The sequence below is a fragment of the Lissotriton helveticus genome, chromosome 4_1 (genome assembly GCF_964261635.1).
Source record: "Lissotriton helveticus chromosome 4_1, aLisHel1.1, whole genome shotgun sequence".
In the NCBI taxonomy this organism is placed as follows: domain Eukaryota; kingdom Metazoa; phylum Chordata; class Amphibia; order Caudata; family Salamandridae; genus Lissotriton; species Lissotriton helveticus.
Window position 1 is genome coordinate 115,007,052 of NC_136063.1, and position 27,553 is coordinate 115,034,604.

Here is a 27,553-nt window from a genome sequence, read left to right on the forward strand (position 1 = left end):
GCGTTGATCCAGTTGCGATGCGAGAAGATGGCGCCCTTGTTACAGTGATGTGATGACGATGCAATGACGCCCTGGCAGCCTTGCGGCGACTCTGTACTTTGGAGCCGTGACAGGTCCTGCGACGCACTTCTCCGGCGATGCGATGGCGACTTTCTCGATGGCGTCACATTTCTCCTCCTGACAGCAGGCAGCTTCGATGAACGCACGCTTCCAGGGAGATGCGACGAAGGGTCGCTTCTCCGGCGTTGCGACGATTTCAGCTGCGGCGGCGACATGCTTCTTCCCGATGCGTCGCGCTTCCAGCTCACAGCAGCACACAAGTGACTGGAGTCAGAAATCCCAGCAAGGTAATTCAGGAGGGAGCTGGAGGTGAAGTCTTTTGGCCCTGAGACTTCAGCAGGAGGCAGGCACAGTTCAAGCCCTTGGAGAATATTCTGTTGATGAAAGTCCTTACAAAGTTCCTTCTCCTTTCCCTTGGCAATAAAGCAACCACTGCAGGCCAACCCTGCAAACAGCACACTGGCAGAGGGGCTGTCCAAACTCCTGCAGCTTCCTTGGTTCTTCTCCTTGGCAGAAAGGTTTGTTGTTTCAGAACTGATCTAAAGTCTGGGGGACTGGGTCCCAATATTTATACCCCAACATCCTTTTTTCTCTGAAGGCAGAGATGCCTCTGCCTAGTTCAAACCAGTTCCTGAGCACTTTGTTGACATGACTCTCCTCTTCCTTCCACTGTGCAGGGCAGATACATCAGCCGCCCCACAGGAGGTGGAGCCAGCACTGGGGAGGGAAGATACAGCTCTGGAGCACTATATTGACAGGATTCCTCTTCTCCTTTCACTGTGCAGGGCAGAGACATCAGACAAGCCACAGGGGGAGGAGCCAGCATTGTTGAGGGAATGCCCAGCCCTATTCAGGTCCCAGGTGCACACTCTCCCTCCCATCTGGATGTAAATCTCCCTATTCACCACTGGGCTGTACCAGCCTGTCTTCTGGAATTTCCCCAGCCCTGTCACACACAAACCCAGACAAGGAATACACAACTCAGCAGAGGCGGGCTCAAATGGTTAGGCAAGCAAATACCTACTTTCCAAAAGTGGTATTTGCAAACATAGAATATTAAAATAAACTTTACTAAAAGATGTTTTTTATTATTCTGAGTTCAGGCATACTAAATTTGAATTTCTACCATGTTCCCTGAGTCGGTTAGGATTATAAGAATGTAATAATCTTCACTGCCCATTCTGGCCTATGAGAACAGGTAGCCTTCAATAGTGAAAAATGAAAATGGCTGTAATTCACTATTAGAACATGCTACACACATCAGAGCATGTTCTACCTTAGACTTACAATGCACCCTGACCTTGGGCCTACCATAGGGGTGTCTAATATGAAGCAAAGGGAAGGTTTAGAGACTGGCAAGTGGGTGCACTGACTGCTCAGCGTATCACATCCATTCCCGATACATCCTTCACTTTGCATTGCTCGGAGCAGATGCACTGCCTTCCTCCTGTGGTTCAACATCAACACATCACCTATTTTCTTTATACATCTTGGCTCTGTTGATGACTCAACTACAGGGCTCGTCCCCAAAACACCCACATTCTATCATCGTCAGCCTGAACTTTTGGATTTTACTCGGTCTAGTGTAAACAGATAGTCCCAATTGGCACTTTATGCTTTTAAACAACATTTCAATGTATTCCTTAAAACTTCATACCTCTGGGAATATTTATTTATTTTTTGTCATTTTGGTTTTGTGTTGTTAATTACACTAAGTACTATTGATCTAACCAGGTGTGGTATGTTTTTGTGGGGTGTATTCACTGTTTTACTGTATGAAGTGTTGTGCGTATGTGTTAGATCTGGGGGTCTCTAGTTGGCAATGGTTATTGCCCTTGTCCAAATAGGGACCCTTACTTCTAAGTCAGGATAAGGGGATTACACTACTTAATAACCCCTGCTCACCACCTTGGTAGCTTGGCACGAGCAGACAGGCTTATCTCAGAGGCAGTGTGTTAAGCATTTGTGAATATACACACTAATACAGGGATAACACTACAGATGGACACAACACAGGTTTTATAAAAATAAGTATTCTTTATATAGACTTAAACACAAGACCACAAACAACAGAAATCCACAATACTACACTTAAGATTACTTATAAGATGATTAAAGTCTCTTAGTTCAAGTTGATGGTAGATGCGACAAAGTTCTCAACAAAGTACCTGGATGCGTAACGCAAAGTAAACAAAAGGACTCGCAGAAGGGGAGATGCGTTGGTTCCGTGACCCGGGGGAACGGTTGCGTCCTTCCTCAAGTAGGGTACCCGTCGTGAGCCTTACCGGTGCGGAGGTGATGCATAGATTCTCGACCTGTTGCGGTGCGCAAGATGGCGCCTTGATATGATGCGATGAAGATGCGTTGATCCAGTTGCGATGCGAGAAGATGGCACCCTTGTTACAGTGATGTGATGACGATGCAATGACGCCCTGGTAGCCTTGCGGCGACTCTGTACTTTGGAGCCGTGACAGGTCCTGCGACGCACTTCTCCGGCGATGCGATGGCGACTTTCTCGATGGCGTCACATTTCTCCTCCTGACAGCAGGCAGCTTCGATGAACACACGCTTCCAGGCAGATGCGATGAAGGCTCGCTTCTCCGGCGTTGCGACGATTTCAGCTGCGGTGGCGACATGCTTCTTCCCGATGCGTCGCGCTTCCAGCTCACAGCAGCACACAAGTGACTGGAGTCAGAAATCCCAGCAAGGTAATTCAGGAGGGAGCTGGAGGTGAAGTATTTTGGCCCTGAGACTTCAGCAGGAGACAAGCACAGTTCAAGCCCTTGGAGAATATTCTGTTGATGAAAGTCCTTACAAAGTTCCTTCTCCTTTCCCTTGGCAATAAAGCAACCACTGCAGGCCAACCCTGCAAACAGCACACTGGCAGAGGGGCTGTCCAAACTCCTGCAGCTTCCTTGGTTCTTCTCCTTGGCAGAAAGGTTTGTTGTTTCAGAACTGATCTAAAGTCTGGGGGACTGGGTCCCAATATTTATACCCCAACATCCTTTTTTCTCTGAAGGCAGAGATGCCTCTGCCTAGTTCAAACCAGTTCCTGAGCACTTTGTTGACATGACTCTCCTCTTCCTTTCACTGTGCAAGGCAGATACATCAGCCGCCCCACAGGAGGTGGAGCCAGCACAGGGGAGGGAAGATACAGCTCTGGAGCACTATATTGACAGGATTCCTCTTCTCCTTTCACTGTGCAGGGCAGAGACATCAGACAAGCCACAGGGGGTGGAGCCAGCATTGTTGAGGGAATGCCCAGCCCTATTCAGGTCCCAGGTGCACACTCTCCCTCCCATCTGGATGTAAATCTCCCTATTCACCACTGGGCTGTACCAGCCTGTCTCCTGGAATTTCCCCAGCCCTGTCACACACAAACCCAGACAAGGAATACACAACTCAGCAGAGGCGGGCTCAAATGGTTAGGCAAGCAAATACCTACTTTCCAAAAGTGGTATTTGCAAACATAGAATATTAAAATAAACTTTACTAAAAGATGTTTTTTATTATTCTGAGTTCAGGCATACTAAATTCGAATTTCTACCATGTTCCCTGAGTCAGTTAGGATTATAAGAATGTAATAATCTTCACTGCCCATTCTGGCCTATGAGAACAGGTAGCCTTCAATAGTGAAAAATGAAAATGGCTGTAATTCACTATTAGAACATGCTACACACATCAGAGCATGTCCTACCTTAGACTTACAATGCACCCTGCCCTTGGGCCTACCATAGGGGTGTCTAATATGAAGCAAAGGGAAGGTTTAGAGACTGGCAAGTGGGTGCACTTGGCCAAGTTGGCCATTGCTGTGCTAGACTACAACCAGGCCTTGCAATGGCAGGCCTGAGACATACTTTACAAACTGCTTCTGTGGGTGGCACAACTAGTGCTGCAAGCCCACCATCAGCACTTGATCTACAAGCCCTGAGCACACAGGGTGCACTGTACTAGGGTCTGATAGTAAATCAAATAACCCAATTGTGGAATAACCAATCAGTACATCAATTTAACATAGGAAGCACTTGCACTGTGGCACTGATTAGCAGTGGCACAGTGCCCAAAGCATAAATCCAGCAAAACAGAGGAGGCAATCCGTCAAAAATGGAAGGGAGACTCACGCCAAAAATGTCAGGTATAACAATATACTATACACACTGATTTTAAGTGAAGCCTGACTGCTCTGTGCCAAGCTACCTGAGGGTGAGCACATGTTAATTTTGGGTGTGAATCTGAAGTAAACAGACAATAATTGTTGATCCTGCTTGGACAAGGTACATACTTCTGCCAATCAGAAACCCAATTTCTAACATTTACAATCAGTGTGTACCCAATTGAAATATTTCTAAAAGTCATGCTTGGTCTGCCGGGCCATAGTATCCATGTTGCAGGTCCCACAGGTATAGTGCATTGTGACTGTAGGTAAATCTCATAAATGAACTGAAAATTGATGCGACTTTGGTCAATTTTGTACCAAGCTATCTCGCTGTCCCACTGTGTAAAGGTTGGCAAAATGTATAATGTAGTACGGTAGTTTATCAATGGCCATGTAATGCTCCTATGTTCGAAGGCCTTTTTAAAAATGATTCTATATTGAGACATAGAACAAAAACAAGCTGAGCCAATTGACCATGTGAAATATAGTAGAAGCTGTAATAAATGCAATCATGTTAGGTTGTCAAGTGTGGGTGAGTTGACTGGCAAATACAGAACATGCTATCTCTATAATGTCACCACATAGCTGTTCTTTCTTGTAGCACTTCTGCAAATAGATCAACATAAATATTAACCAAAATTGAAGCAGCCATGGCTCCCCTTGATGTGCCAGAGTACTATCAATATAGCTGTTCTTCAAATGTCAGGGTGTTTAGGTGAAAATTACTTTCATTGCATTTTAGAATAGACGTGGAAGTTGAGTCATAGATCTACTCAGTTTTAGTCAAGGGTTATTCTACTGCTTTGCAAAGAGCCACCCCAACTGAGAAACAATGGTATGTAATGCTTGCTTGTATAGAGACACTATTAGCCCTTCAGCTGGATCATATTCCACATTTTCTAAAGAATGCACCATTTGGAGGATAGTCAAGACATCTTAAATTATTTTTGGACTGAGTGATGCTGCACTTTCAGTGTATTATTATAGACACTAATTGAGCACTGTTTTTAATAAATGTACTTTGTCATATTAGCACTCTGGACTTGGCGTATTTTGCATACCCTTCAATGAAATGATTTAGGGAGCTTATATATCTTATATAATTTTTCTGTTCAAAGGCATGTCTTAGTGGAGAATTCACAGAACTAAGGAGCAAAATATAAATATTACTATATAACCTACACATCAGTATTGAAACTTAAAAGTGTTAGATACATTAGGAACAGTGAGTTCCTAATTTCAATTTGCTAAAAATCTCAATTAGGAATTCAATATTCCTAACTTTCATACATATAGCCCACAGATCATTTCTAGGCTTCAACTTCAGATGTCTGAGAAATGTGTGAGCCTGTGGTGGTGCATGAGCAAAGGACTATTTAAAACACATGTACACCCAAGAATGCTCCTAGACTTCCCCTCTCTCTCATGGTTGCTTGCTTGTTTAGCCTTCATTCTATATTTGCTGGTACATTTAATAAAATGTGCCAAGCCCATTTTAGGTGTAGCTTGCATAAATGTTTGATGATTATGCAGCCTCGTCTATTCTTGTTGAGTCAAATCTCTTTATGTTCTTCATTCTTCCAGAAACTAATATAGCAAAGCAAGGAATTGCCAGTCACAGTACTCAGTTTGAGGGAAAAGCATGGGCTTATGCTTCTCTTGCCATAGATGGAAATACGGATGATGTTTTTGACCACTCTTCCTGCACCCACACTGAAAAACAAATTGGTCCCTGGTGGAGGCTGGATCTGAGAAAGACCTACAAAATATCCGCAATCAAGGTATTTAACAGAAAGGACTGTTGCCCAAAACGCCTGTTGTCGGCTGAAGTTCGTGTAGGAGACTCTCCAAATTTGGACAACCCTATGTAAGTCATTGATATTGTTCTATGAACTGTAATACTTTTAGTAAGCAATAATGATTTGAACCCCTATTATCCTCCCACTGTTAATCAATTATCAAAGCTAAGACGCAATGCCTGAAACCTTCTTTCTCAGAGTTTGATGGATAATAAGCCATATGGCCACTGAAAAAACAAGGACCAAAACAGTGTTAGGACTGTGGTGCAGACTCCATTTGTCCTGTCAATAAATATGGGGGGCATCCACTGTCCACATCCTACCCAAAGCTCAAAATCATGAAAGTTATATTTGCTGCAGATTTCAGGTTTGCAAGATAACTCTGTGGCAGAGATAGTCAGCTAGACCCACCAAGGTCGGGAAGGAAATGCTCCCTCAAACCGACCTTTTAGCTAAACTGAAAGAGTGCCTTAGTGAAGCTGCATTATTTCCACTGCAAAGTAATCTATGCCACACTACCATAAACTAACATGTAGAGTTTGAAGTTTGCAGAACAAAGCAGTCAGAAAATTGCTTGAATCTATCAGGTTAGTGGTTAATGATATGGTGTGGTCATGTGACCTCACCATGTAATAAAGTCATAATTCCATATCAGGTTCATTCAGGTGCGGTTGTAAAACCTTATATCAGTCCTGGGTAGCTGTCAGAGCAGTCAGACTTGTGAGAAGCACTTATAAGTAACAAAACAGTTGAAAAAGTAGAAAACGCAACACTGTAATACCAATTTAGCAAGTATTGGCAAAGTCAATAGGTCTGGCATCGTCCACCAGAATTTTGCCTATTCTTGTTTTTTCATGGTTTTTGTAATTACTACAGACAAATGGATTACGTGTGGCTGAAGTCCCCTGTAAGTAACTATATCACAAACATAATTTTAGTAAAATCGAATAGACTTTGCTAACACAGACCTAAAAAAGCCAATTGTGCAGCCATTGGCAGCCAGCCTCCCACCTTTGAAAAAGCAAGAAAGAAAGAGAAAAAAAGAAAGAAAGAAAACAAGAAGTGAATAGACAAAGCAAAAAGGCAAGAAATACTGCAAGTAAGAAAGCAAGAAGTAAAGAAAGTAAGCATAAAGAAAAGAAAGAACAAAGAAAAGAAATAGGTAAGAAGGACAGAAAGCAAAAAAGAAAGCAAGAAGACAAGAAGGAAGGAAGAATAAGGAAAATAGCGAGAAGGAAAGACAGCTGTAATGAAATTTGGAAGGAAAGAAAAAAGAAAGGAAAGAACAAAAGATAGTAAGAAAGAAGAAACGAAGAAAGAAGGAAAGAGGGAAAGAAAAAAACAAAGAGAGCAAGAAAAAAAAAGTAAAAAGGAAGAAAGGAAGAAAGAAAAAGAAATGAAGGCAAGAAGGAAAGAAAACAAGAAGGAAAGACAGGAGGACCGAAACCTAGAAAGAAGGCGACAAGCCAAGGCACAAGGAAAGAAAGAAAGCAAGAAAGCAAGAAAGAAAGAAAGCAAGAAAGCAAGAAGGAAAGAAAGAAAGAAAGAAAGGAAGGAAGAAAGAAAGAAAGAAAGAAAGAAAGAAAGAAAGAAAGAAAGAAAGAAAGAAATTGACAAAGAAGGAAATTAAAAAAGTAGGTCTACATGTGCAACAAATTAAACAGGATAAACATGAGGCTGGCAGTAGTTCATGAGTTCCACTACACAGAACTCTGCAAATTGATGAGAAAAATCCTCCAGTATACGCCGAGTTCCAAGAGTAGTGGAGTGGGTTACCTCATGCCATTTACAGGTATTTTTACTACTGGGTGTTTGTCCAGCAATTTGAAATCAGCACGAACTGCATCTTGCATAGTTGAAGAGGGCGCTGCTTCTTTCTGCCGCTCAAGTAGAATTTTTACTCAAGCAGCAGCTTCCTCAACGCGATTGGACGTTTTCTCAACATGACTGGTTGCAACCATCCGTGACCGCCTGCGTTGGGAAATCTTGCAGGGAAGTGGTCTAATATTGGATTTTTCTTGCTGGTGAATGAGAAAAAACTCTGATACGTGGAGCAGAGTTTTTCAGAACTCCGTGAGTACAAAAAACTTAGCAAACCTCTAGAAAGGAGAGAAGGTTCCTGACCAGGCTTAGATAAATGCTGCTTTTCTTCCCAGACAAAATTTGTTAAAGAACTATTGATTAAAGGAGTCCAGAACAACGTGCCCTGAAGAATTATCTGCTCACAAATAGTCATGTATAATATTGTAGCTTTTGGTTGGTGTATTACCTTCACAGTGAAAAGCGAGTACCTCAATGCAGAGCAGTTTCAACTGGACACAACATGTTATTCTGTGAAACAAAATGCTTCAAAACCAACTTACAATAGCATTGGCAGGAGACTGGAACTGATAAAGCAGGACTGTTATCTGGTAGAAATAATTGTGCTAGCTTATTCAGTGCTGCAAACAAAGGTAACATTAAAGTTATAGGAAAGGAAAAACAAAAACACTGACACTGAAGAGAACTACCTTGTGCACAGATGTGCTAGTTGAGAAAAAAGTTAAATGCAGTCACTCATAGTGAAGTTAGACATCAAGCAGTTATCGGAAAATGATATGCATTAGTATCAGCTGTGTGTTAAACACAAATTATTACTACACAGTACATGGCATTTTCATGACAATGATTTGTATCTGCATCACATGTAGATATATATACCGTTCACCCAGGCAATATCTCTCCGAATGTCTTTTTTAAGTTCCAGAAAAATCTTTATTGAGTATGCAGAGGAAAAACAAGGTGTCAGTACAAAATACACAAAGAGTATAAAATGCTGAGAACATTAGTAGGCAATGATAACAATATAATTATGAACAATAATAGAAAGAAAGAAAATCTGGGCGAAAGAGCTAAAGAAAAAAAAAAAGAAAAAAGAACATTGTTTGTACCTGTATGAATGCGCATAGAAGGAGCATGAAAGTGGTAAAACAAAGAAGAGAAGGAATTAAAGGAGCAAATTAAGGAGGTTTGGAGACTTCTTGCTGCAAGGGTAACGGGTGAAAGGAACTTTTAGCACAACCATCAAGATAAAGCGTGACAGGAAGCCATAAGTCCATTCTTTTGGCGGCCATGTGAGCTGGAAAAACAAAAGCAGTGTCTAGTCTGTGATTGTGGCAGACGTTATACCACCACGCTTTAAAGGAGATGTTAGAAAAGTTCTTCCAGTTGGCCGTAATCTGTTGAAATGCAACAGCTAGCAGTAAATCAATAATCTGAAGGTTCAATTCGACATCTTCCCAACAAGGGGAGAGACTACCTAGGAAAATGTTAGTGTAAGAAAAAGGAATACAAGTATGAAAAATTACATTGATTTGAGCCCAAACCTGCAACCAAAAGTCATGTACAGATTTACATAAGAACAGCATATGAAACAGAGTCGCTTGTGGGGAAGAGTAAGACCAGCATATGTGGGGAGTGTCTGGGAAACGCTTGTGAAGGTTAGAGGGAGTAAAGAGAAGCCTATTGTAAATGAAGAACAAAGACTGGATCAAGGTTGCCGCTCTCGAGGATTTGCGGATCTTAGTCCAAATCTTGTCCCAAAGTGAAATTGACCAAGATGTGGTGAAATCCTGTTCCCAACACTCCTCCACCTTCGTTTTGGGTCTGATGGAGTCATTGGTATGGAGATGCTTGTAAATGGAGGAGGCTTTGGGAACAGTGCGTAAAAAGGAGTAGAGCAATGAGGTAGGGGTGGGGGAAATAAGAGAGGAATGTGTCTGAGAGATTGTGGAAAAGTAAATTTTGCCATGTTATATGTGCCTACGTGTTCCCCATGTTATGTCATATGTGCATGATCGGGATCCAGATGATCTGACGAACCTCCGCCCTATATCCCTTCTAGCCGCACCGGGAAAAATGCTGGAAAAAGTGATACAACGCCAATTGAGTAAATTTGTGGAAGCCAGCAACATTCTCCATGAAACTCAATCTGGTTTCCGGCCCGGTTTCAGTACTGAAACAGCGCTCCTAGAGGTAGCCGAGTCAGTGAGGTGGTCGCTAGATGCAGGTAGTTCAGCTATGCTGGTACTCCTGGATCTATCGGCCGCCTTCGACACGGTGGACCACGCCAGATTACTCAGTCGGCTGGCAGAGATAGGCATTCAAGACCACGCGCTGAGCTGGATTAACTCCTATCTATCTCAGAGAACGCAGAAGGTGGCACTCGGGACGATCTCTTCCACACCTAAAATCCTCAACTGTGGAGTCCCGCAGGGCTCGGCCCTCAGCCCTCTCTTATTCAATATCTACCTGGCCCCCCTCTTTACGCTTATTGCCAACTGGGGTGTTAAGGCAATTTCATATGCCGACGACACCCAGTTGGTATTTCCGTACACGGAAATGACACAGGAATCCTTTGCAAATTTTAAAGGCTGTCTCCAGGACATTGCACACTGGATGAATACCAACAAACTAAAATTAAACGCCAATAAAACCGAAGTCATCTTCTTCGGTAAAGGCCCTGTCCCCGCCCCTGAGCTATGGTGGCCGGTGGAAATGGGCCCCTCACCCTTGCCCAGTCACTCGGCAAAAAACCTCGGAGTGAGATGGGATGATAAGATGTCTTTCTCTTCCCATATCCAACAAGTGGCCGGCTGCTGCCTAAGTAAATTAAGAAACCTTCGAAAATTCCTTAGACTTCTACCCGAGAGCTGCAGAAAAATGGTAGTCCATGCAACTGTTACTTCACGGCTGGACTACGCCAATGGTCTCTATCTGGGCCTCCCACAATTCTTAATCCATAAACTGCAGGTAGTGCAAAATGCGGCTGCGAGGCTGCTACTGCGAATTCCTTTCAAACAGTCAGTCTCTCCGCATCTTCGAACCCTGCATTGGCTCCCTGTCGCCAACCGGATAAAATTCAAAGCCCTGACACTCGCGTTTAGATCTTTGCACGGCTCCTGTCCACTCTACCTAAAAAAACGCCTTTCAAGGTATACCCAAAACCGTGTACTACGGTCTAATGACCGTATTCTGCTGGCTGTCCCACGAGCAAAAAAGGCACGCCTTGGTGGTCGCACCTTCTCAGCAAATGTTTCTGCGCTGTGGAACTCCCTACCTCAAGCAATCCAGCAGGCTCCATCTGAACCTTGCTTTAAAAAGCTGCTAAAGACTTGGCTTTTTTGCCAGCCTCGATAGGTCTCCCACTCCTGCCCCGGGACCTCTGTGGTACGTTTTAGCGCCGGGACACCTCCTCGTGAGGTAGCTGTTCGCGCTCTAGAAAACTCAGTATTATTATTATTATTATTATCGATATGCATGTATCCCCCTCTGATCGATTAAAGACGCAATTACAGTTGTGTCCATCTCTAGTATGCCAGTTTCCAGTTATCGTGAATACAACGAATATCAGGCCTATGTAAAGCTACGTTGCCACATTTTACGGTGTGCACACTAATTCATTGAATTGTCCCCGTTTCTAGGCCTCAAAAGGGGGCGGACTCAGATTCAGCTCCTGTTTCCTGAACCCTCTCTAAGGAGCGATACAGCCCCCACCTGTATCCTCGCGGTGCCCGGCTAGGCCTGGCTCTGCCTCCCAGTCTGCCAAGAGTATGTTATGTTTCTAGTTATCAGTCCAGCCCTCCTTCTCTGCATTCCTAAGCTACTGAATCGCATCAATAGTTTCCGTCATGGTCTAGCCTTTATGTCTCCATGTAAGAGAAATACTGTATTAATATTCATAGAATATTCCTCGCACACACACTACATGTAGAATTATGCATGCACTAGTCTTAATGTCTGTTAGCCTTTGCCCTGATAACTTTTGGATTCTATCAACATGTTCTCTAAACATTAGATACTAGATAGGCTTTAGGTACATGTCGCTCTGACACTCCAGACTTTTCGTCTCCTCTTCTAGTGCAGAAGTCATAGCCCCCCAGTTCTCCCTAGTAACACGTCATTGTTAGTTTGCGCGCACCACTAGGTTAGAGGTCCCAGCTGCTCAGGTAGCCCCCTCCATGTTTCCGCCCCATTTATGACATATTCTGTTACGTTTGCACCACATGTCTATGTATACGCCCCATACACACCTCTTGTTAGACCCACTTCATGCCTTATCTTTCGCGACTGCTACAAACTCCGCCTACTGCTACGCCTACTGTATTGAATACAATGTATTTGTTTAACTATAAATATTGTGCACTGTTATTAAAGTTTGCTAGCCATTCCCAGATCCTGCCCCGGCAGCTGTCGGGCCCTGCCATCCCATCCCCGTACAGGCTGTCCTGTTCCAGTCCTTTATGCTTAATTAAAGCCTGTCAACTCCAGCTACCTCGAATCTTGACTCTTATTTATTGAGCTATCTGTTATATTGTATCCAGTCAAAAATAGAACCGGTAATTAATTATTTATTTACCACATAATGGCGCCCGAATAGGGACTTGCCCTTTCCCCACGCGCCGGAGAAGCCACGCAAGCCCCCTGACCCTCTGCAGCCGTGACGGAACCATACCGTGCACGTGCAGATATTTCTGCTTCAAGTATCCCTCAGGCCCACGGAGGAGACGGAGGTTGCGGTCCAGCATCCAGACGAGGCGGTGGAGGAACGCGGCGAGTCCCGACCAGAGCCCAAGCCGAGAGTCCAAGGTCCGAGGTATCCGGAGGCCCACCTGTAACTGAAGTCCGAAGTTCGTCCGTCCGTCGTCGTAGCAGTCCAGTCCAGTCCGAGGCCTTCCGTTCTTGCTGCCCGGTGAGTACCGTTGCTGGGGTAGTATCTAGACAGGGTCAATTAATTTGTCTCTGGTCCGTGGGTTTGGGTACGCAGATCCAACACGAAGTGTCCACTTAGGTGGATGCGGGTCCTGACGTGTCTCTTTATGGGACCGGTAAGTTTCGTACTGTTTCAGCAGTGCATCTAGTCTGTTCTAGTAAGTTCTGTTCTCGAGAAATTCATGTGTTCTGTTCTCGGTATTTCAGGTAGTATCTTGTCCGAACTGTTATTCTAAATGTTATTCCATGTGTTTTCAATGTCGTGGTATGAATGAGTTGTTTTTCAAGTAATTATTGTGTTCATTGTGTATAGTATTGTGTCTAGACTCCAGTCCAGTTATGCCTCTGTTCTCAAAATTACGTCAGCTAAGAACTAGAAAAGGTCTGCTCGAGGAAGCAGTTCCTGTCCCGCCTAGGGACAGTCCAGGTCATTTTATGTATCATAAGCATGGCTTGAGTGCCATAATGTATCTAGATTTATGGTCTGATTACACCAGACATCTCGAAGAGAAATATAGATGGCCTGTATCAGGTACATGGGATGCCGAGTGCATCATGCGAGTAGAAGAAGCATTATGGAAAAAGAAATCCAGACAGTCCCAGAAAGATGCCATCGAGTTATGGCGCAAAGAATCTCACAAAAGAACAGAGAAAGAAATCAGAAAGTCAGAATTAAGTAGAGAATCCTCTGAAAGAGCCCAAGAAAGGGAATTAATCGAAATAGGTGAACGAGTTAAAGCCGAACAGTCAGACAGACAGAGAAATGCCCTCATTAAGGGTATGTATCCTCTTCTTGCCGAGGGCTTGCCGAAAGCAACCCCGGAAGCACCATGTAATTTTCCGCCGCCATTAGTTCCGATTAAGCTACGTCACAAACCGACCGCAGCTGATATTTTTCTCTCGTCCTATTTGGACGACACAGTCCCAGAATATGCAAATCCTGTTCCGCCAGCTCCTGTAAATAATGTAATTCCTGTTCTTCCAGCCACCGGGGCACCTGTTACAGCACCTGTTACGGTACCCCCGGTCCAGCCTACAGTACAAGTACCCGCTACATCGGTCACTCTGCCAGCACGAAGAGTATCCGTCGACGATTCCAGTTTAGGGGCCGCGGGGGGAGGTCCTCCTGGTACCCCGCCGCCACACAAACGTGTAACATTAGTCGAGTTACATGAACGTGCGTTACAGCGTACGCCCAAATATCAGTCCGTTGCAGATATCAGACGAGCTCTTACCGAATGCCGTTATGATCCAGTCCGAGGCGATGATAATATGGTTATATATTCATTGCGTGTAAGACGGGTGACCGAGTATTTGGACACCCTACCGAATATGAAAGAAGATCTAGACAGAATATATCGTTTCATCCGTACAGGGGATGATCCAGAAAGTATTGGTGAAATCATGTCTCTAAGGAAAGCTGAGACCCAGCTCATGCTATTAAAGTTTCTAATCAATTGTTTAATAAGGGAACAAGATTGTCCGACTAAAGATCCGACCGAAATGAAAGTTCTGACAAGGTGGAGTGATAATATAGCCGAGGGAAGACACAAGACACTCAGTAGTATAGAGAGTATGTACAAGAAAATTCGTAAGGAAATAATAAGGTTACACGAGAAACGTAAAGAAGCACAAGTAAGCGAGAAGGAAAACGACTCTTCTACTGAAGAGGTAGACGACGAGAATCCTACTAGAATAGCGTATGTAGGTAAAACTAGACTTCCCGACCGACATTCACGCCTAGAACACAAGAAAGTCTTTCATCTTCCAGCACCAGAACAAGGTTCTCTTGAGCAAGTATTTCAAGCTACCGATCACATTCTGAAATCACGAATCGGTTATAGTGAACTTAGTACCATGTATGAACAAGAACTAGCCCGATCAGCAGTCCGATGGATTACTGATTCTACCACTTTTCCAGACGAAATAGTGGCACAAATGTTTCTGAAACTGCCCCCAGCCGAGCAGCGACTGGTGGGTATGTATATGATCCAGCACCTCATTACACTGTATGAGGGTCAGCATTCTGATCCAGGTCCGTTACATGATGTTCTGAACGAGTTACTCCAGTATAGATGGAGAGGTTTAGGTACCGATTTAATTAGTACCATTCTAGAACAGCGCCACAAATATAGAACGTTTCTGAACCCGCATTTTGTTCACGTCTCACCCCCAGAAAGTAAACCATTTTACATAGATAGACAGCATCCGTTACGAGAAGTACACCCAGTTAGAGGAACGGGTGGCGATCTAGAACGAGTATTTGTTTACACCCCGATCACAAAGATGGAACTCTTAGAGATGAAAAAATTAATTCCCTGTCACGACAAAGATCCAGCAGGGTTCCATCGAGAATTAAAAGACATGCTCCGTATGGGAGAATACACGTATCCAGATATTATTAAAATGCTAAAAGTCCTGTTGCCTGCGGGCATATATGAAAAACTCAAGGAAAAAGAATGGGAGGTGGGAGAGAAAAAGATTGATTGGACAGCTCTAGAAGCTGAAGATAATGCACGAGTACCAGGTACCGGTCTTGGGGACAAATGTAAAGAATTACCCGAGTTATTGATTCAGGTTTTGCCAAGATTATTAGCCACGAAAAAGGAAGACTGGGATGCAATCTCAGCATGTAAACAGAAACAGGATGAAGACACTAGTGATTTTTATTCTAGATTTGAGAAATGCTTTATCATTAACAGTGGTTTGAAGACAGGTAGCGAGTCATACCCTCATCTTTTTGTTACTAAACTAGTCGAGAATTCAAGTCCACAAGTTAAAAATCGAGTATTGAAAGTCGAAAGTACCTGGCAAGCTAATACCCCGTCACAAATGCTCCAGATGCTCCAGTATCACCAGAACAGAATCAGGGAAGAGCAAGAACACGAAAAGAGACGTATGAAAGATACGAAAATGAAAGTATTAGTTGCCCAATCTGTTCCACAAGACAGTCAGAAGAGGGGTCCGAATCAAGCCAGTCATCCAGCAGCTCCCGTTAAAGGGACATGCAATTATTGTAAACAGCCAGGTCATTTTATAAACGAGTGTGCAGTTCTGAAACACAACATAGCAACTGGTAAGACTAAAGAAAGACCACGTCCGCCTAGACAAGAACAAGTTTCACAGACTTCTCAGTCACCGCAGAATGCACAACAGACAGTTCCAGCACCGCAGCCCATCGCTGCAACACAGCTTGTTACACAGCAAATGTACCAGTATGCTCAGACAGAGTATCCAGAGTATCAACAGTATTCATGAAACAGCCTAGAGAGGGAGGTAGGCTTGCCTCTCATCGAGATACCTGTAGATCAAGAGGGTCCCTATGTACACAGTCAAGTATTGGGGAAAGACAGAAAGTTTTTGATTGATACAGGGGCAAGTAGGACTACTATCAGTCATGACGAGGTTCCAGGGGCTCCGCTCTCAGGCTCTAGAAATGTTTCCCTTGGATTTTCAGGAAAGCCTATTGTAAACGAGATTTCAAAGCCAGTTACTCTAGAAGTTGGTCCATTGTCCCGAACTACTGATTTGTTACTTACGAAATCATGTCCAGAAAATTTGTTAGGCATTAAAACATTGAAAGAATTAGGTGCAGTAATTTGTTGCTCCCCAGAGGGAGTTCGTTTGTTTTTAAGGGACTATAAAGGTCACTATGTATTACGTGATTTTGATCCAAGATTACTGAATGTCCCCCAGCATTTATGGGCGCAAGGTCCAACTGATGTAGGTTTTATGCAAATCACACCCCATCGTGTGACCCTCAAGCAAGGTATAGTCTTGCCACGGATCAGACAGTACAGATTGCCACCTGAGGCTGTAGCAGCCTTATCCAAAATTATTGACGAGCTTATTGCTCAAGGAGTGGTTGTAGAAACTGACTCCAATGTATGTAATTCTCCTATCATTCCAGTCATGAAACGTACTGATCCAAATGCACCTCCAGTATATCGATTAGTGATTGACCTTCGAGAACTTAATAAATGTATTATACCCCAGTATCCAGTAGTCCCAGATATTTCATCCCTATTAACAGCCATTGATCCCGAAGCTACATTTTTTACAGTAATAGACCTCAAGAATGCATTTTTCAGTGTTCCCATTCATCCAGACAGCCAGTACCTTTTCGGTTTTTGTCTAAATGGAAGGAGCTATAAATTCACACGAGCTCCTCAAGGTTTCACAGAAAGTCCTAGTATTTACAGTCAAGCACTTAAAAGACAACTAGACAATATTCACATGCCAGCTGACACTGCCCTGCTCCAGTATGTCGATGATCTATTGATCACAGCCCGTTCTGAATGTGACTGCGAGCGAGCGTCACTTACAGTTCTGTATTTCCTAGCCGAGATGGGGCACAAGGTGTCCCCTTCGAAGCTCCAGTTCTGTGTCCAGCAAGTGATCTACTTAGGCCACTTACTGTCCAAGTGGGGTAGGCAGTTGACACCAGACCGTATCCAGTTAATAGCGAGTCTTCCTCAGCCCAAGACACAGAAGGAGGTACGTGCTTTTATTGGCCTCACTTCTTACTGCAAACAATGGATTCCTCAGTATGCATATCTAGCCAAGCCACTGATACAGTTAACGACACAGGAGGCAGCCGTATCGACTGTCCTCTCTTGGACATCTGAACATACACTTAGTTTTAATGAATTAAAGAAAGCTCTATGCCAAGCACCTGTTCTAGCTACACCGAACTACAGTAAGCCTTTTACACTTTTTGTCACAGAACGTGATGGTACTGCATTATCTGTTCTCACACAAGATCAAGCAGGACAGTACAAGCCCTCTGCTTATTTTTCGAGCACACTAGATCCAGTAGCCCAGGCTCTGCCTGCGTGCCTCAAGTCAGTTGCAGCCACAGCTTTAGCAATCAGACAAAGTGATTCCATAGTATTAGGACACTCCCTGACAGTACAAGTTCCACACTCCGTGGAAGTTCTTTTAAACCGAACACAGACTCAGCACTTGACAATTGCACGTTTAACAGGTTATGAACTGACACTGTTCCAGCCACACATAGAAATCAGACGCTGCAACATTCTAAATCCTGCTACCCTGTTACCATCAGTTACTTCAAATCCTGCCACACATGACTGTGTGGAAGTCATTAATACTATGACTAAGCCAAGACAAGACCTGACAGACATTGCATTACCAGATCCCGACCTGACACTTTATGTGGACGGTTCATGTATGAGAACAAGTACAGGAGAACTAGTAGCCGCGTATGCAGTGACTACTGATACAGAAGTTATTGAAACACACCGTATTGACACCCTGTCTGCTCAAGCAGCAGAGCTAGTTGCTCTGACCCAAGCCTGCATACGTGCCAAGAACCTGAAAGTAAACATATATACAGATTCACGTTACGCATTCGGAGTTGTACACGACTTCGGAGTGCTCTGGCAGGAGAGAGGTTTCATGACTTCTCATGGAACCAAGATTCAGCATGGTCTCCTCATTCAAGCTCTGTTAGATGCAATACATTTACCGACATCTATCGCTATTATGAAGTGCAAGGCACATACAAAAGTTACTGACATCATTTCCCAAGGTAATGATCTAGCAGATCGAACAGCCAAGCTTACAGCTCAGACACCAGACACTCCAGTTAACAAGACACAGACATCCACTCCAGAACAGACTACTTGTATGACAGTTAAGGACCCTACACAAGATGTCATAGACATACAGTTACATGCCACTCCCGAAGAAATTAAGAAATGGTCCGAACAAGGAGGGGTCCAGACAGATCAGGGATGGGTGACGAAGGGAAAAGCCACATGGTTTCTCCCCGACTCTATGGTTCAAGTCATTATCAATACCGCACATAGTCCAGCACATTTAGGAGAAAAAGCTATGTTAGACAGTATCCAGAACCTTTGGTTCAACAAGCATTTACGAGCTGCAGCCAAGCAGAAAGTCCGTACTTGTATGATATGTTGTCAATTCAATCCAGGTAAAAGTATCCCGGTGGAACAAGGTGGATTCCAACCTCCTGACCACCCTTTTGAAGTCCTCCAGATGGATTATATTCAGATGGAGCGATGTCGAGGTTTCAAGTATGTCCTCGTAGTTGTATGCGCTTTGTCCAGGTGGACAGAAGCATATCCAGTTCCAGATTACACAGCAGCGACCACTGCCAAGCAGTTGGTTCGTGAATTTTTCCCCCGTTATGGACTCCCTAGGGTCGTGTATTCTGATAACGGCCAGCCATTCTCATCTGAGCTCATGAAACATGTTTCCCTTTTGTTAGGGTACCAGTGGAAGTTCCATTGTGTGCGCCATCCTAAAGCAGCCGGTCTCGTAGAGAGACATAATCAGACCCTGAAAATCCGTATTGCCAAGACATGTAAAGAGAAAGGTGTAGACTGGCTAGTTGCCCTGCCAGTTGCTTTATTCTTTATGCGCATGGTTGCACATTCCAGATCAGGTCTGTCCCCGTATGAGGTCGTATTTGGCCGCCCCCAAACATGTGGGGTACACCTAGACCCCGCAGTATTACAGATGTTTCCAGTAATATGCTGACAGATTACCTAGCTTCCTTGATGTCTGCCCTACACTCTTGTCGTTCGCAGGTTGCCGCCGCATTTCCAGATAATACCGAAGTGAAACCGCATGAAATCGTTCCAGGAAGCCTAGTACTGGTCAGGAACTTTGATCGTTCAAGTCCGCTGGAGCCCCGTTGGAAGCAACCTCAACTAGTCCTTCTGACCACCCGTACGGCCGTGAAGTTGGAAGGCCGTAAGGGTTGGGTCTACCTGTCTCATGTCAAGAAATTTCATGGACTCCGAAACAAGACTTTTAATGACATTTCTACAGACATTTCCACTTCCAAAGACTGCCTGAAACCAGACTCTAATCCTGACATTAAGTCAAATCCAGAACTAAATGTTCCTCTGTTAGAGAAAACTCCGCAGCAGGAGTATAAATTAAAACTCCGGTCTAGTAAAATAAGTCAGCCAGTTTAATTGTCTAAGTCCCTCTCGGGTGAAACGGTTAGACAGGTATCTGACATGTATGAGATAGACCCCCATAGTGAGAGAGTTAGTCAAAACTCTATCCGATGTATCGTTTTTCTAAGTTTTCTATTGTTTCTAAGTTTGATGGTTACCTGCACAAGTTATGCATTGCATTTATGTTTCCCAATTCCTCATGTAAATAAGTCTTCTAATGTTACAGTAGAGCACACATTTAGTGATCTGCCTCCTCACGAGTTATCCTATCGTCTTGCTATGCGTAATAACACATTCATCAGAATGTTACACTATTCACACCAGACCAGCAATGCCACTAATTGTTGGGTGTGTGGTCGACTCCCCCCTTTTCAGACACCGAAGGGAGTTCTGCCACTCTTTCCTTATCCGTTTTCACATAATGGTTCGTGTGGAGCATGGTCCACGTTAACGTCATCTTCAAATGATATGTCCCTTCTGAATAGAACATGTTTTCCAGACAAGCAAGGTCTCCCCCATAGAACAGGGTTAGATCTAGAAAATGAAGTTTACAATTTAGGTAATTATTCTTCGAATTTTATGGTCCTGAATGTTCAGTCTGATACTACTCCAGACTTACCTGCTATTTCAGTACTACCAGTCAAAGGCGAATTATGTGTCAGAAAGAATGGTTCCGCACATGTAGGACATAGTGATTGTACTACTACTGTCGAGTATAGTGACAGTGGGAAATCTATTTTCAAAGCCTCACGTCATTCTTATTTTGTTTGTGGTCAGACCGCATATGTTCGTCTGCCCCTCGATTGGGATGGAACCTGTTACATTGCCTTCCTACTGCCACCAGTTTTTCTAGCCCCATCCGATTATCACAGAAACACACATCTAGTACACGTCAGACATAGAAGGGAGATTGAGTCCCCAATTGTCGATCAAACTGAAACTACTCTAGAACAATATCAAGACTTTAATAAACGTTTCTTCTTCTTTATAGGCCCTGTCCAGAATAGTAAGTTAATACGTAGGTTAACCAGAACCCTTGAAGCAGTAGTGAATGAGACTACTTCTGCTCTAGGTAACTTAACCGAAGAGACATCTGCTATGAGATTTGTCGTGCTCCAAAATCGTCTCGTTCTTGACGTCATACTGGCCGATAGAGGAGGAGCATGTAGAGTCATCGGATCTAGTTGCTGCATTTTCATTCCTAATAACGCGCCGTCTGTTTATTTAGCTATAACCAGACTTCATAAAATTGCCCATCAGTTACACCAGAATCCAGGCACCTGGACATGGTCCAGTTGGCTCTGGAGTATCCTATCTGCCTGGGGATGGAAAGTATTGTCATTTCTAGGTATTGCAGTAATGATCATATTCAGTTGCTGCCTCTGTATACAATGTGGCCCTGCGATTTGCGGCATTTGTGCTACCTCTTTTATTCCTAGTCCTAAGTCCCGTTCCAAGACAATTCGAGACGAGCAAATGATGCTATATGAAATGATAGATGGTATCATGAATATAGATGTTTCCTGATGGAAACGTAGGGCACAAGGAGGGAATGTGGAAAAGTAAATTTTGCCATGTTATATGTGCCTACGTGTTCCCCATGTTATGTCATATGTGCATGATCGATATGCATGTATCCCCCTCTGATCGATTAAAGACGCAATTACAGTTGTGTCCATCTCTAGTATGCCAGTTTCCAGTTATCGTGAATACAACGAATATCAGGCCTATGTAAAGCTACGTTGCCACATTTTACGGTGTGCACGCTAATTCATTGAATTGTCCCCGTTTCTAGGCCTCAAAAGGGCCCGGACTCAGATTCAGCTCCTGTTTCCTGAACCCTCTCTAAGGAGCGATACAGCCCCACCTGTATCCTCGCGGTGCCCGGCTAGGCCTGGCTCTGCCTCCCAGTCTGCCAAGAGTATGTTATGTTTCTAGTTATCAGTCCAGCCCTCCTTCTCTGCATTCCTAAGCTACTGAATCGCATCAATAGTTTCCGTCATGGTCTAGCCTTTATGTCTCCATGTAAGAGAAATACTGTATTAATATTCATAGAATATTCCTCGCACACACACTACATGTAGAATTATGCATGCACCAGTCTTAATGTCTGTTAGCCTTTGCCCTGATAACTTTTGGATTCTATCAACATGTTCTCTAAACATTAGATACTAGATAGGCTTTAGGTACATGTCGGTCTGACACTCCAGACTTTTCGTCTCCTCTTCTAGTGCAGAAGTCATAGCCCCCCAGTTCTCCCTAGTAACACGTCATTGTTAGTTTGCGCGCACCACTAGGTTAGAGGTCCCAGCTGCTCAGGTAGCCCCCTCCATGTTTCCGCCCCATTTATGACATATTCTGTTACGTTTGCACCACATGTCTATGTACACGCCCTGTACACACCTCTTGTTACACCCACTTCATGCCTTATCTTTCGCGACTGCTACAAACTCCGCCTACTGCTACCACTACTGTATTGAATACAATGTATTTGTTTAACTATAAATATTGTGCACTGGTATTAAAGTTTGCTAGCCATTCCCAGATCCTGCCCGGCAGCTGTCGGGCCCTGCCATCCCATCCCCGTACAGGCTGTCCTGTTCCAGTCCTTTATGCTTAATTAAAGCCTGTCAACTCCAGCTACCTCGAATCTTGACTCTTATTTATTGAGCTATCTGTTATATTGTATCCAGTCAAAAATAGAACCGGTAATTAATTATTTATTTACCACAAGATGCGAGTGTAAGCAGCCAGTACTGCTTCTCTGAGCAAGAGTTAGTTACAGATAAAAGAAGTGGGTAGATCATAGAGGCAGCGAAGAGTTGTGAAAGGTATGAAAGAAGAGTGTGAGAATAGTTGAGAAATCCATATCAGCCCTCTCCGGCGCCAAGCCTTCCAATAAAAGGACTTGTTGCGGATGAGTAGAGAAGTATTGTGCCAAATAGTAGAAGATAAGAAATCAGCAACAGTCGTGGGGGAGGCGGGAGAAGAAGATAAGAGCAATTTAGTAGTAAATTTATGAATGGGGGTAGGGGTAGAAGAGGGTTTGCGAGAGAAAGAAAGATACTCAGCAAAAGAAAAGGGAGAGAGAAGAAGACGTTGAAATTTAGCCCATAAAGGGCAAGGGGAGATGGGATCTTGTAACCAGAAGGAAGCTTGTCGTAGAAGAAATGCTTTATGGTAAACTGGGATATCTGGGAAATTGACCCCGCCTTCTGATTTAGGGCGAATCAGTCCAGCAAGGGACACTCTAGATTTTTTGTTATTCCAAAGAAAAGACAGCAGAGTTGAATTAATCTTTTTGAAAAATTTGGAAGGGATAGACACTGGAATGTTAGAAATAGTGTAGAGGACAATGGGAGACAGCATCATTTTATTTAGTGTTGAGACGGCCCCACCAAGATAAATAAAGAGGGTGCCATCTAGACGTTAAGTCTAGCAATTTTTGAGTACATTTAGTTAAACAGAGGGTAACCGTGCCAGAGATAGAAGGGGTAACATGCAAACCAAAATATTTGATATGTGAGGGACTCCAGGTGAAATTAGAGGCACTGAAATCAGGTTTAAATGTAAACTTTGTTAAAGGCAGGATCTCACACTTATCATTATTGAGTTTGTAACCCGATATTCGAGAATAATTACTCACTTCAGCAAGAAAAGCAGGAATAGATTTAGTGGGATCGGAGATGAAAAGTAGGATATCGCCCACATAAGCGGCCAGTTTAACTTGGGAATCTGATATTTGAAAGCCATGAATGTCAGGATTTTGACGAAGTTTAGATAAAAAGGGTTCTAAAGCCAAATTAAAAAGAAAAGGGGATAAGGGACTGCCTTGGCGAACTCCTCTCACCAAATTGAAAAAGGAGGAGATGTGGGCATTAACACAAACTGCTGCACGGGGATTAGAATACAATAAAGAAATCAGAGAAATGAATTTGGAACCAAAACCAAACCATTTGAGGGTGTGAAAAAGATAGGTCAATTCAACCCTATCAAACGCTTTCTCAGTATCTAGGGAAATCGCTGCGAGGGAATGGGGTGAGTTGTGAGATTTGGATAAAACATTGAATAAAAGTCTGGTGTTGTCAGTGATAAATCTGCCTTTGACGAAACCTGATTCTTCTTCACCCAGGAGGTCTGGGAGGAGAAGGTCAAGACGAGCTGCAAGAGATTTAGCAAATATTTTATAATCAATATTAACCAAAGAAATTGGTCTATGATTTTTACAATATTGAGCATCTTTCCCTTCCTTAGGTATCAGACAAATGTGTGCATCAGAGAAAGAGCCTGAAGAGGCACCTAAAGAGAGAAATGTATCAATAAGGAAGTGAAGTTTTGGAATGAGAATCTTTGAAAAGTGAAGGAAAAATTCAACCGTAAAACCATCCGGTCCAGGGGCTTTATCTTTTTTGAGATGTTGAAGTGCTGTGGGTAATTCTTTTTGAGAAATGTCGAGCTCTAAGTGGGAAAGCTCAAGAGGGAAGTGGGCAGGTTTGTGTATGTGGAGAATAAACGGTCTAGAGACTGGGAAGAAGGTTGGGTTTCGGAGGAATACAATGATTTATAAAAAAACAGAGAATTCAGTGAGAATGTCCGCATCTGTATGTTTAAGAACCAAGTTTGTGTCATAAATGGAATCAATATTCAATTTGTTATGTTTGACTTTCAAATAATTAGCTAAAACTTTTCCAGCTTTATTTTTACCACCATAAAACTTAGCACTTGATTTCAATAAATACAAGGAAGCGTCTTCTGTAGATTTTTTGTTAAATTTCATTTTGGCAGTAACGAGGGCTGTTAAACTGTCTTGCGAGTGAGAGGTAAAATAAGAGTGGTCCAATTTCTTAATATCATGGAGAAGATCAGCAGTGCATTTACGAGCAGTTTTCCGTTTCCTTGCCACATACCCAATTATGAAGTCCCTCGCCGCAGCTTTGAAAGCATCCCAAATGGTATACTTGGGGATAGAAAGATTGTCATTAAACAAAAAATACTCATCCGAAAATTCAATAAAGGAGGTAACAAACTTGGGATCCAAGAGAAGGGTATTATTGAAGCGCCATTGCTTGGGTCCAAAGGGTTTAGGAAGAATATCTAGTTGAACTGAAGTAGGGGCATGATCCGAGAGTAAAATAGGGCCAATTTTGGCATGAGTAAGAGTCTGGGCTATATTATGAGTGACAAAAATATAATCAATCCGGGACTGGGAGTGATGACATGGAGAATAAAAAGTAAATTCTCGTGCCTCTGGATTGCATAAGCGCCAGGCATCGATGAGTTTATGTTGGGAGATGGCTTGGGCAAAAAGTTTATGGGATTTGTTTGGGACATAATGAGCTTTAGAATTGCGGTCAAGGAAGGGATCTAGGGGCTGGTTACAATCCCCCGCTAGGATGAAATTATCATCAACAAATCCGGTGATATGTTGGGTTGAGAGTATGCCAAAAAACAGGATCACCACTAGTGGGAGCGTAAACATTAAGAAAGGAAATTGGAACACCCTTGAGAGACAGTTTAACATGCGTCCCAAGACCCTCAACATCTGATTCCTGAGTGAGTAGAGAATGTGATAAAGTTTTGCGACATAAAATAGCCACTCCATTTCGTTTACCATCTCCTTGGGAATAATAAACTTCACCCACCCAGCCTCTCTTGAGTTCAGCAGATTCAGTATCAGACAAGTGAGTTTCTTGCAAAAACGCGACATCAACATTTAAACGAGCATGGTGAGACAAAATTCTCTGTCTTTTGATTGGAGAATTGATGCCCTTAACATTCCATGTAACTATTTTCAATGACATAATATAAAAGATAAAATAACATTAGCAAAAAAAGGAAAATTAAAGAGAGAGCCCAGAAGAAAAGACAAACAAAAGAAAGAGAAACGTTCCAGAGAAATGAGGAGATTGAAAATGATAGAAGAGAAAAGAATAGAGAGGAGGATTTGCGAGCCAAATGCCGGGAGAACAATAAAAGGAAGAAAAAAGATAGAAGAAAAGAGATCTGAAAAAGAAACGATCAAAGTCCAGAACAAGGGTGAACCAATGAACAGAAGATCATAGAAAAAAAGAGAAAGGAGAAAAGGAGGAAAAGGAAGTGAGTAGAGAAGAGAAATATAGGTCAAAGGAATGGTGAAGAGAGTCATCCAAATAGGTAGACAAAAAAGAAGAATGCAAATGATAGGTAAGGAGATAAAAAGAAAAGAAAAACAGAAAAATTGATGAAAGTAATGAAGGAGTGACACCTGTGAACAGCATTGAAATTGGGAAAGAAATAAAAATAGGGAAAAAAAGGAGAAGGTGAGCATTGAAGGAAGGAAGGAAAACGTACTTACGAGGGATGGAACCAAGGGAGGATAATGAAGGAGGAGAACGAACGAGAGACTGGGGGGGGGTAGAACCAACTGGAGGAGGCAAGACATCCAACGTGAGCAATCCGTCAAGCCGGGGGGAACATCGTGCAACGGAACGCGGATTCTGTAAAAACATGAGGAAATAAAAACATCAGGAGACGGTACAACAAAAAGGTAAAAGTGGGACCAAATAGGGAGAAAATACGAGTGACCGGGGTATGTAAGTATTAGGAAACAATAAACAGGCGAATTTTATGGAAGGGTAAAGTAGTATAATGAACAAGACAAAATCAACATGAACTTAGTAAGCTACACAGAAACCAGGAGCAACTCAAGAAAGACATGGAGGAAAAGCAGAAGAAGAGCTGGAGGATTCCATGTCCGCTGTGTGACAAGAGTTGAGAAAACTCCGAAGGCTAACAGGATCATCGTAGGTCGTTGTCTTGTTGTTATGCGTAACTCTAAAAAGGCAAGGATGAAAGAGGCCATATCTAGCGTCAATGGAACGGAGTTCTGGTCTCATGTCCAAAAAAGCTTTGCGGCGATTAGCTGTAGCTCTAGCATAGTCCTGCGCGAAGAACAAGGTAGATCCTGACCAAGTGAGGCAAGGAGAGGCCCTGGCTGCTGAAAGGACTTTAAGAAGGTCAGTATATTCCAGAAAATACATGATGACACCTCTAGGTCTGGAAGAAGGGGAGGCCTTTGAAGAAATGCGGCCAAGCCTATGAGCCCGCTGGATGTTAAGCTCAGTACCTTCTGGTAAATGGAGGAGCTTAGGGAGGAAGGATTTGAAGAAGGCAATAGGGTCGCTCCCCTCACAATTCTACGCCAGGCCGTAAATGCGCAGGTTATTGCGCCGATTGCGATTTTCATGCTCCTCAACCTGCTTCTGGAGAGAGGAGATCTGCGACTGCATATGCGTAACCTTGGAGGAGGATTCCTGAAGAGAAGAAACACTGCGCTCCACAGTCGTGACTCTGGCATCCATCTGAGACCAATTATCCGTTAAAACCTGTAATTTGGCATTGGTTTCTTCCATAAAAGGCCGGAGTGCCCGTATCTCCTCCAACAACAGCTCCATGGATACAGCAGAGGAGGAGCCCGACGGTGATGGAGGATCCTTTTTGAGTCGCTTTGTTGTGACCTTCCCTGAGGGTTGAACAAGATGCTCCGCACTGGACTGTGACATTTGGTCAAGAGACGTCTGGGTGGATTCCAAATGAGCCAATGCAGAAAAAGCTTTTGAGTTTTTAATAAAGACGTGGCGTGGAGTCTTAGGGGCACGACCAGTTGCTCCCCTATCCATAAGATAAGTACACCCTCCAAAGAAAAAGGCTGGCCCTGAAGTACTGTATCCGTGAAAACACCACCAAGTAGGGGGAAGGGCAGCAGAGACTTCAAGAGCGCAGGAGGAGAATGACCAAGGTGAACCTCACGATGACAAAAGGAAGAAGGATGAGAGGCATGGGAGTATTGAGAT

General features: G+C 43.4%; 1 protein-coding gene across 1 annotated transcript in view; it reads left to right on the forward strand.

Annotated features, from left to right (window-relative positions):
- Window positions 1–27,553, forward strand: part of LOC144827953 (fucolectin-like) — a 294,181-nt gene that overhangs the window by 248,926 nt on the left and 17,702 nt on the right. Inside the window, exon 3 of the mRNA XM_078686114.1 lies at window positions 5,801–6,083. Coding sequence (XP_078542240.1) covers window positions 5,801–6,083 — 283 coding nt within the window. The remainder of the gene's footprint in view (window positions 1–5,800; window positions 6,084–27,553) is intronic.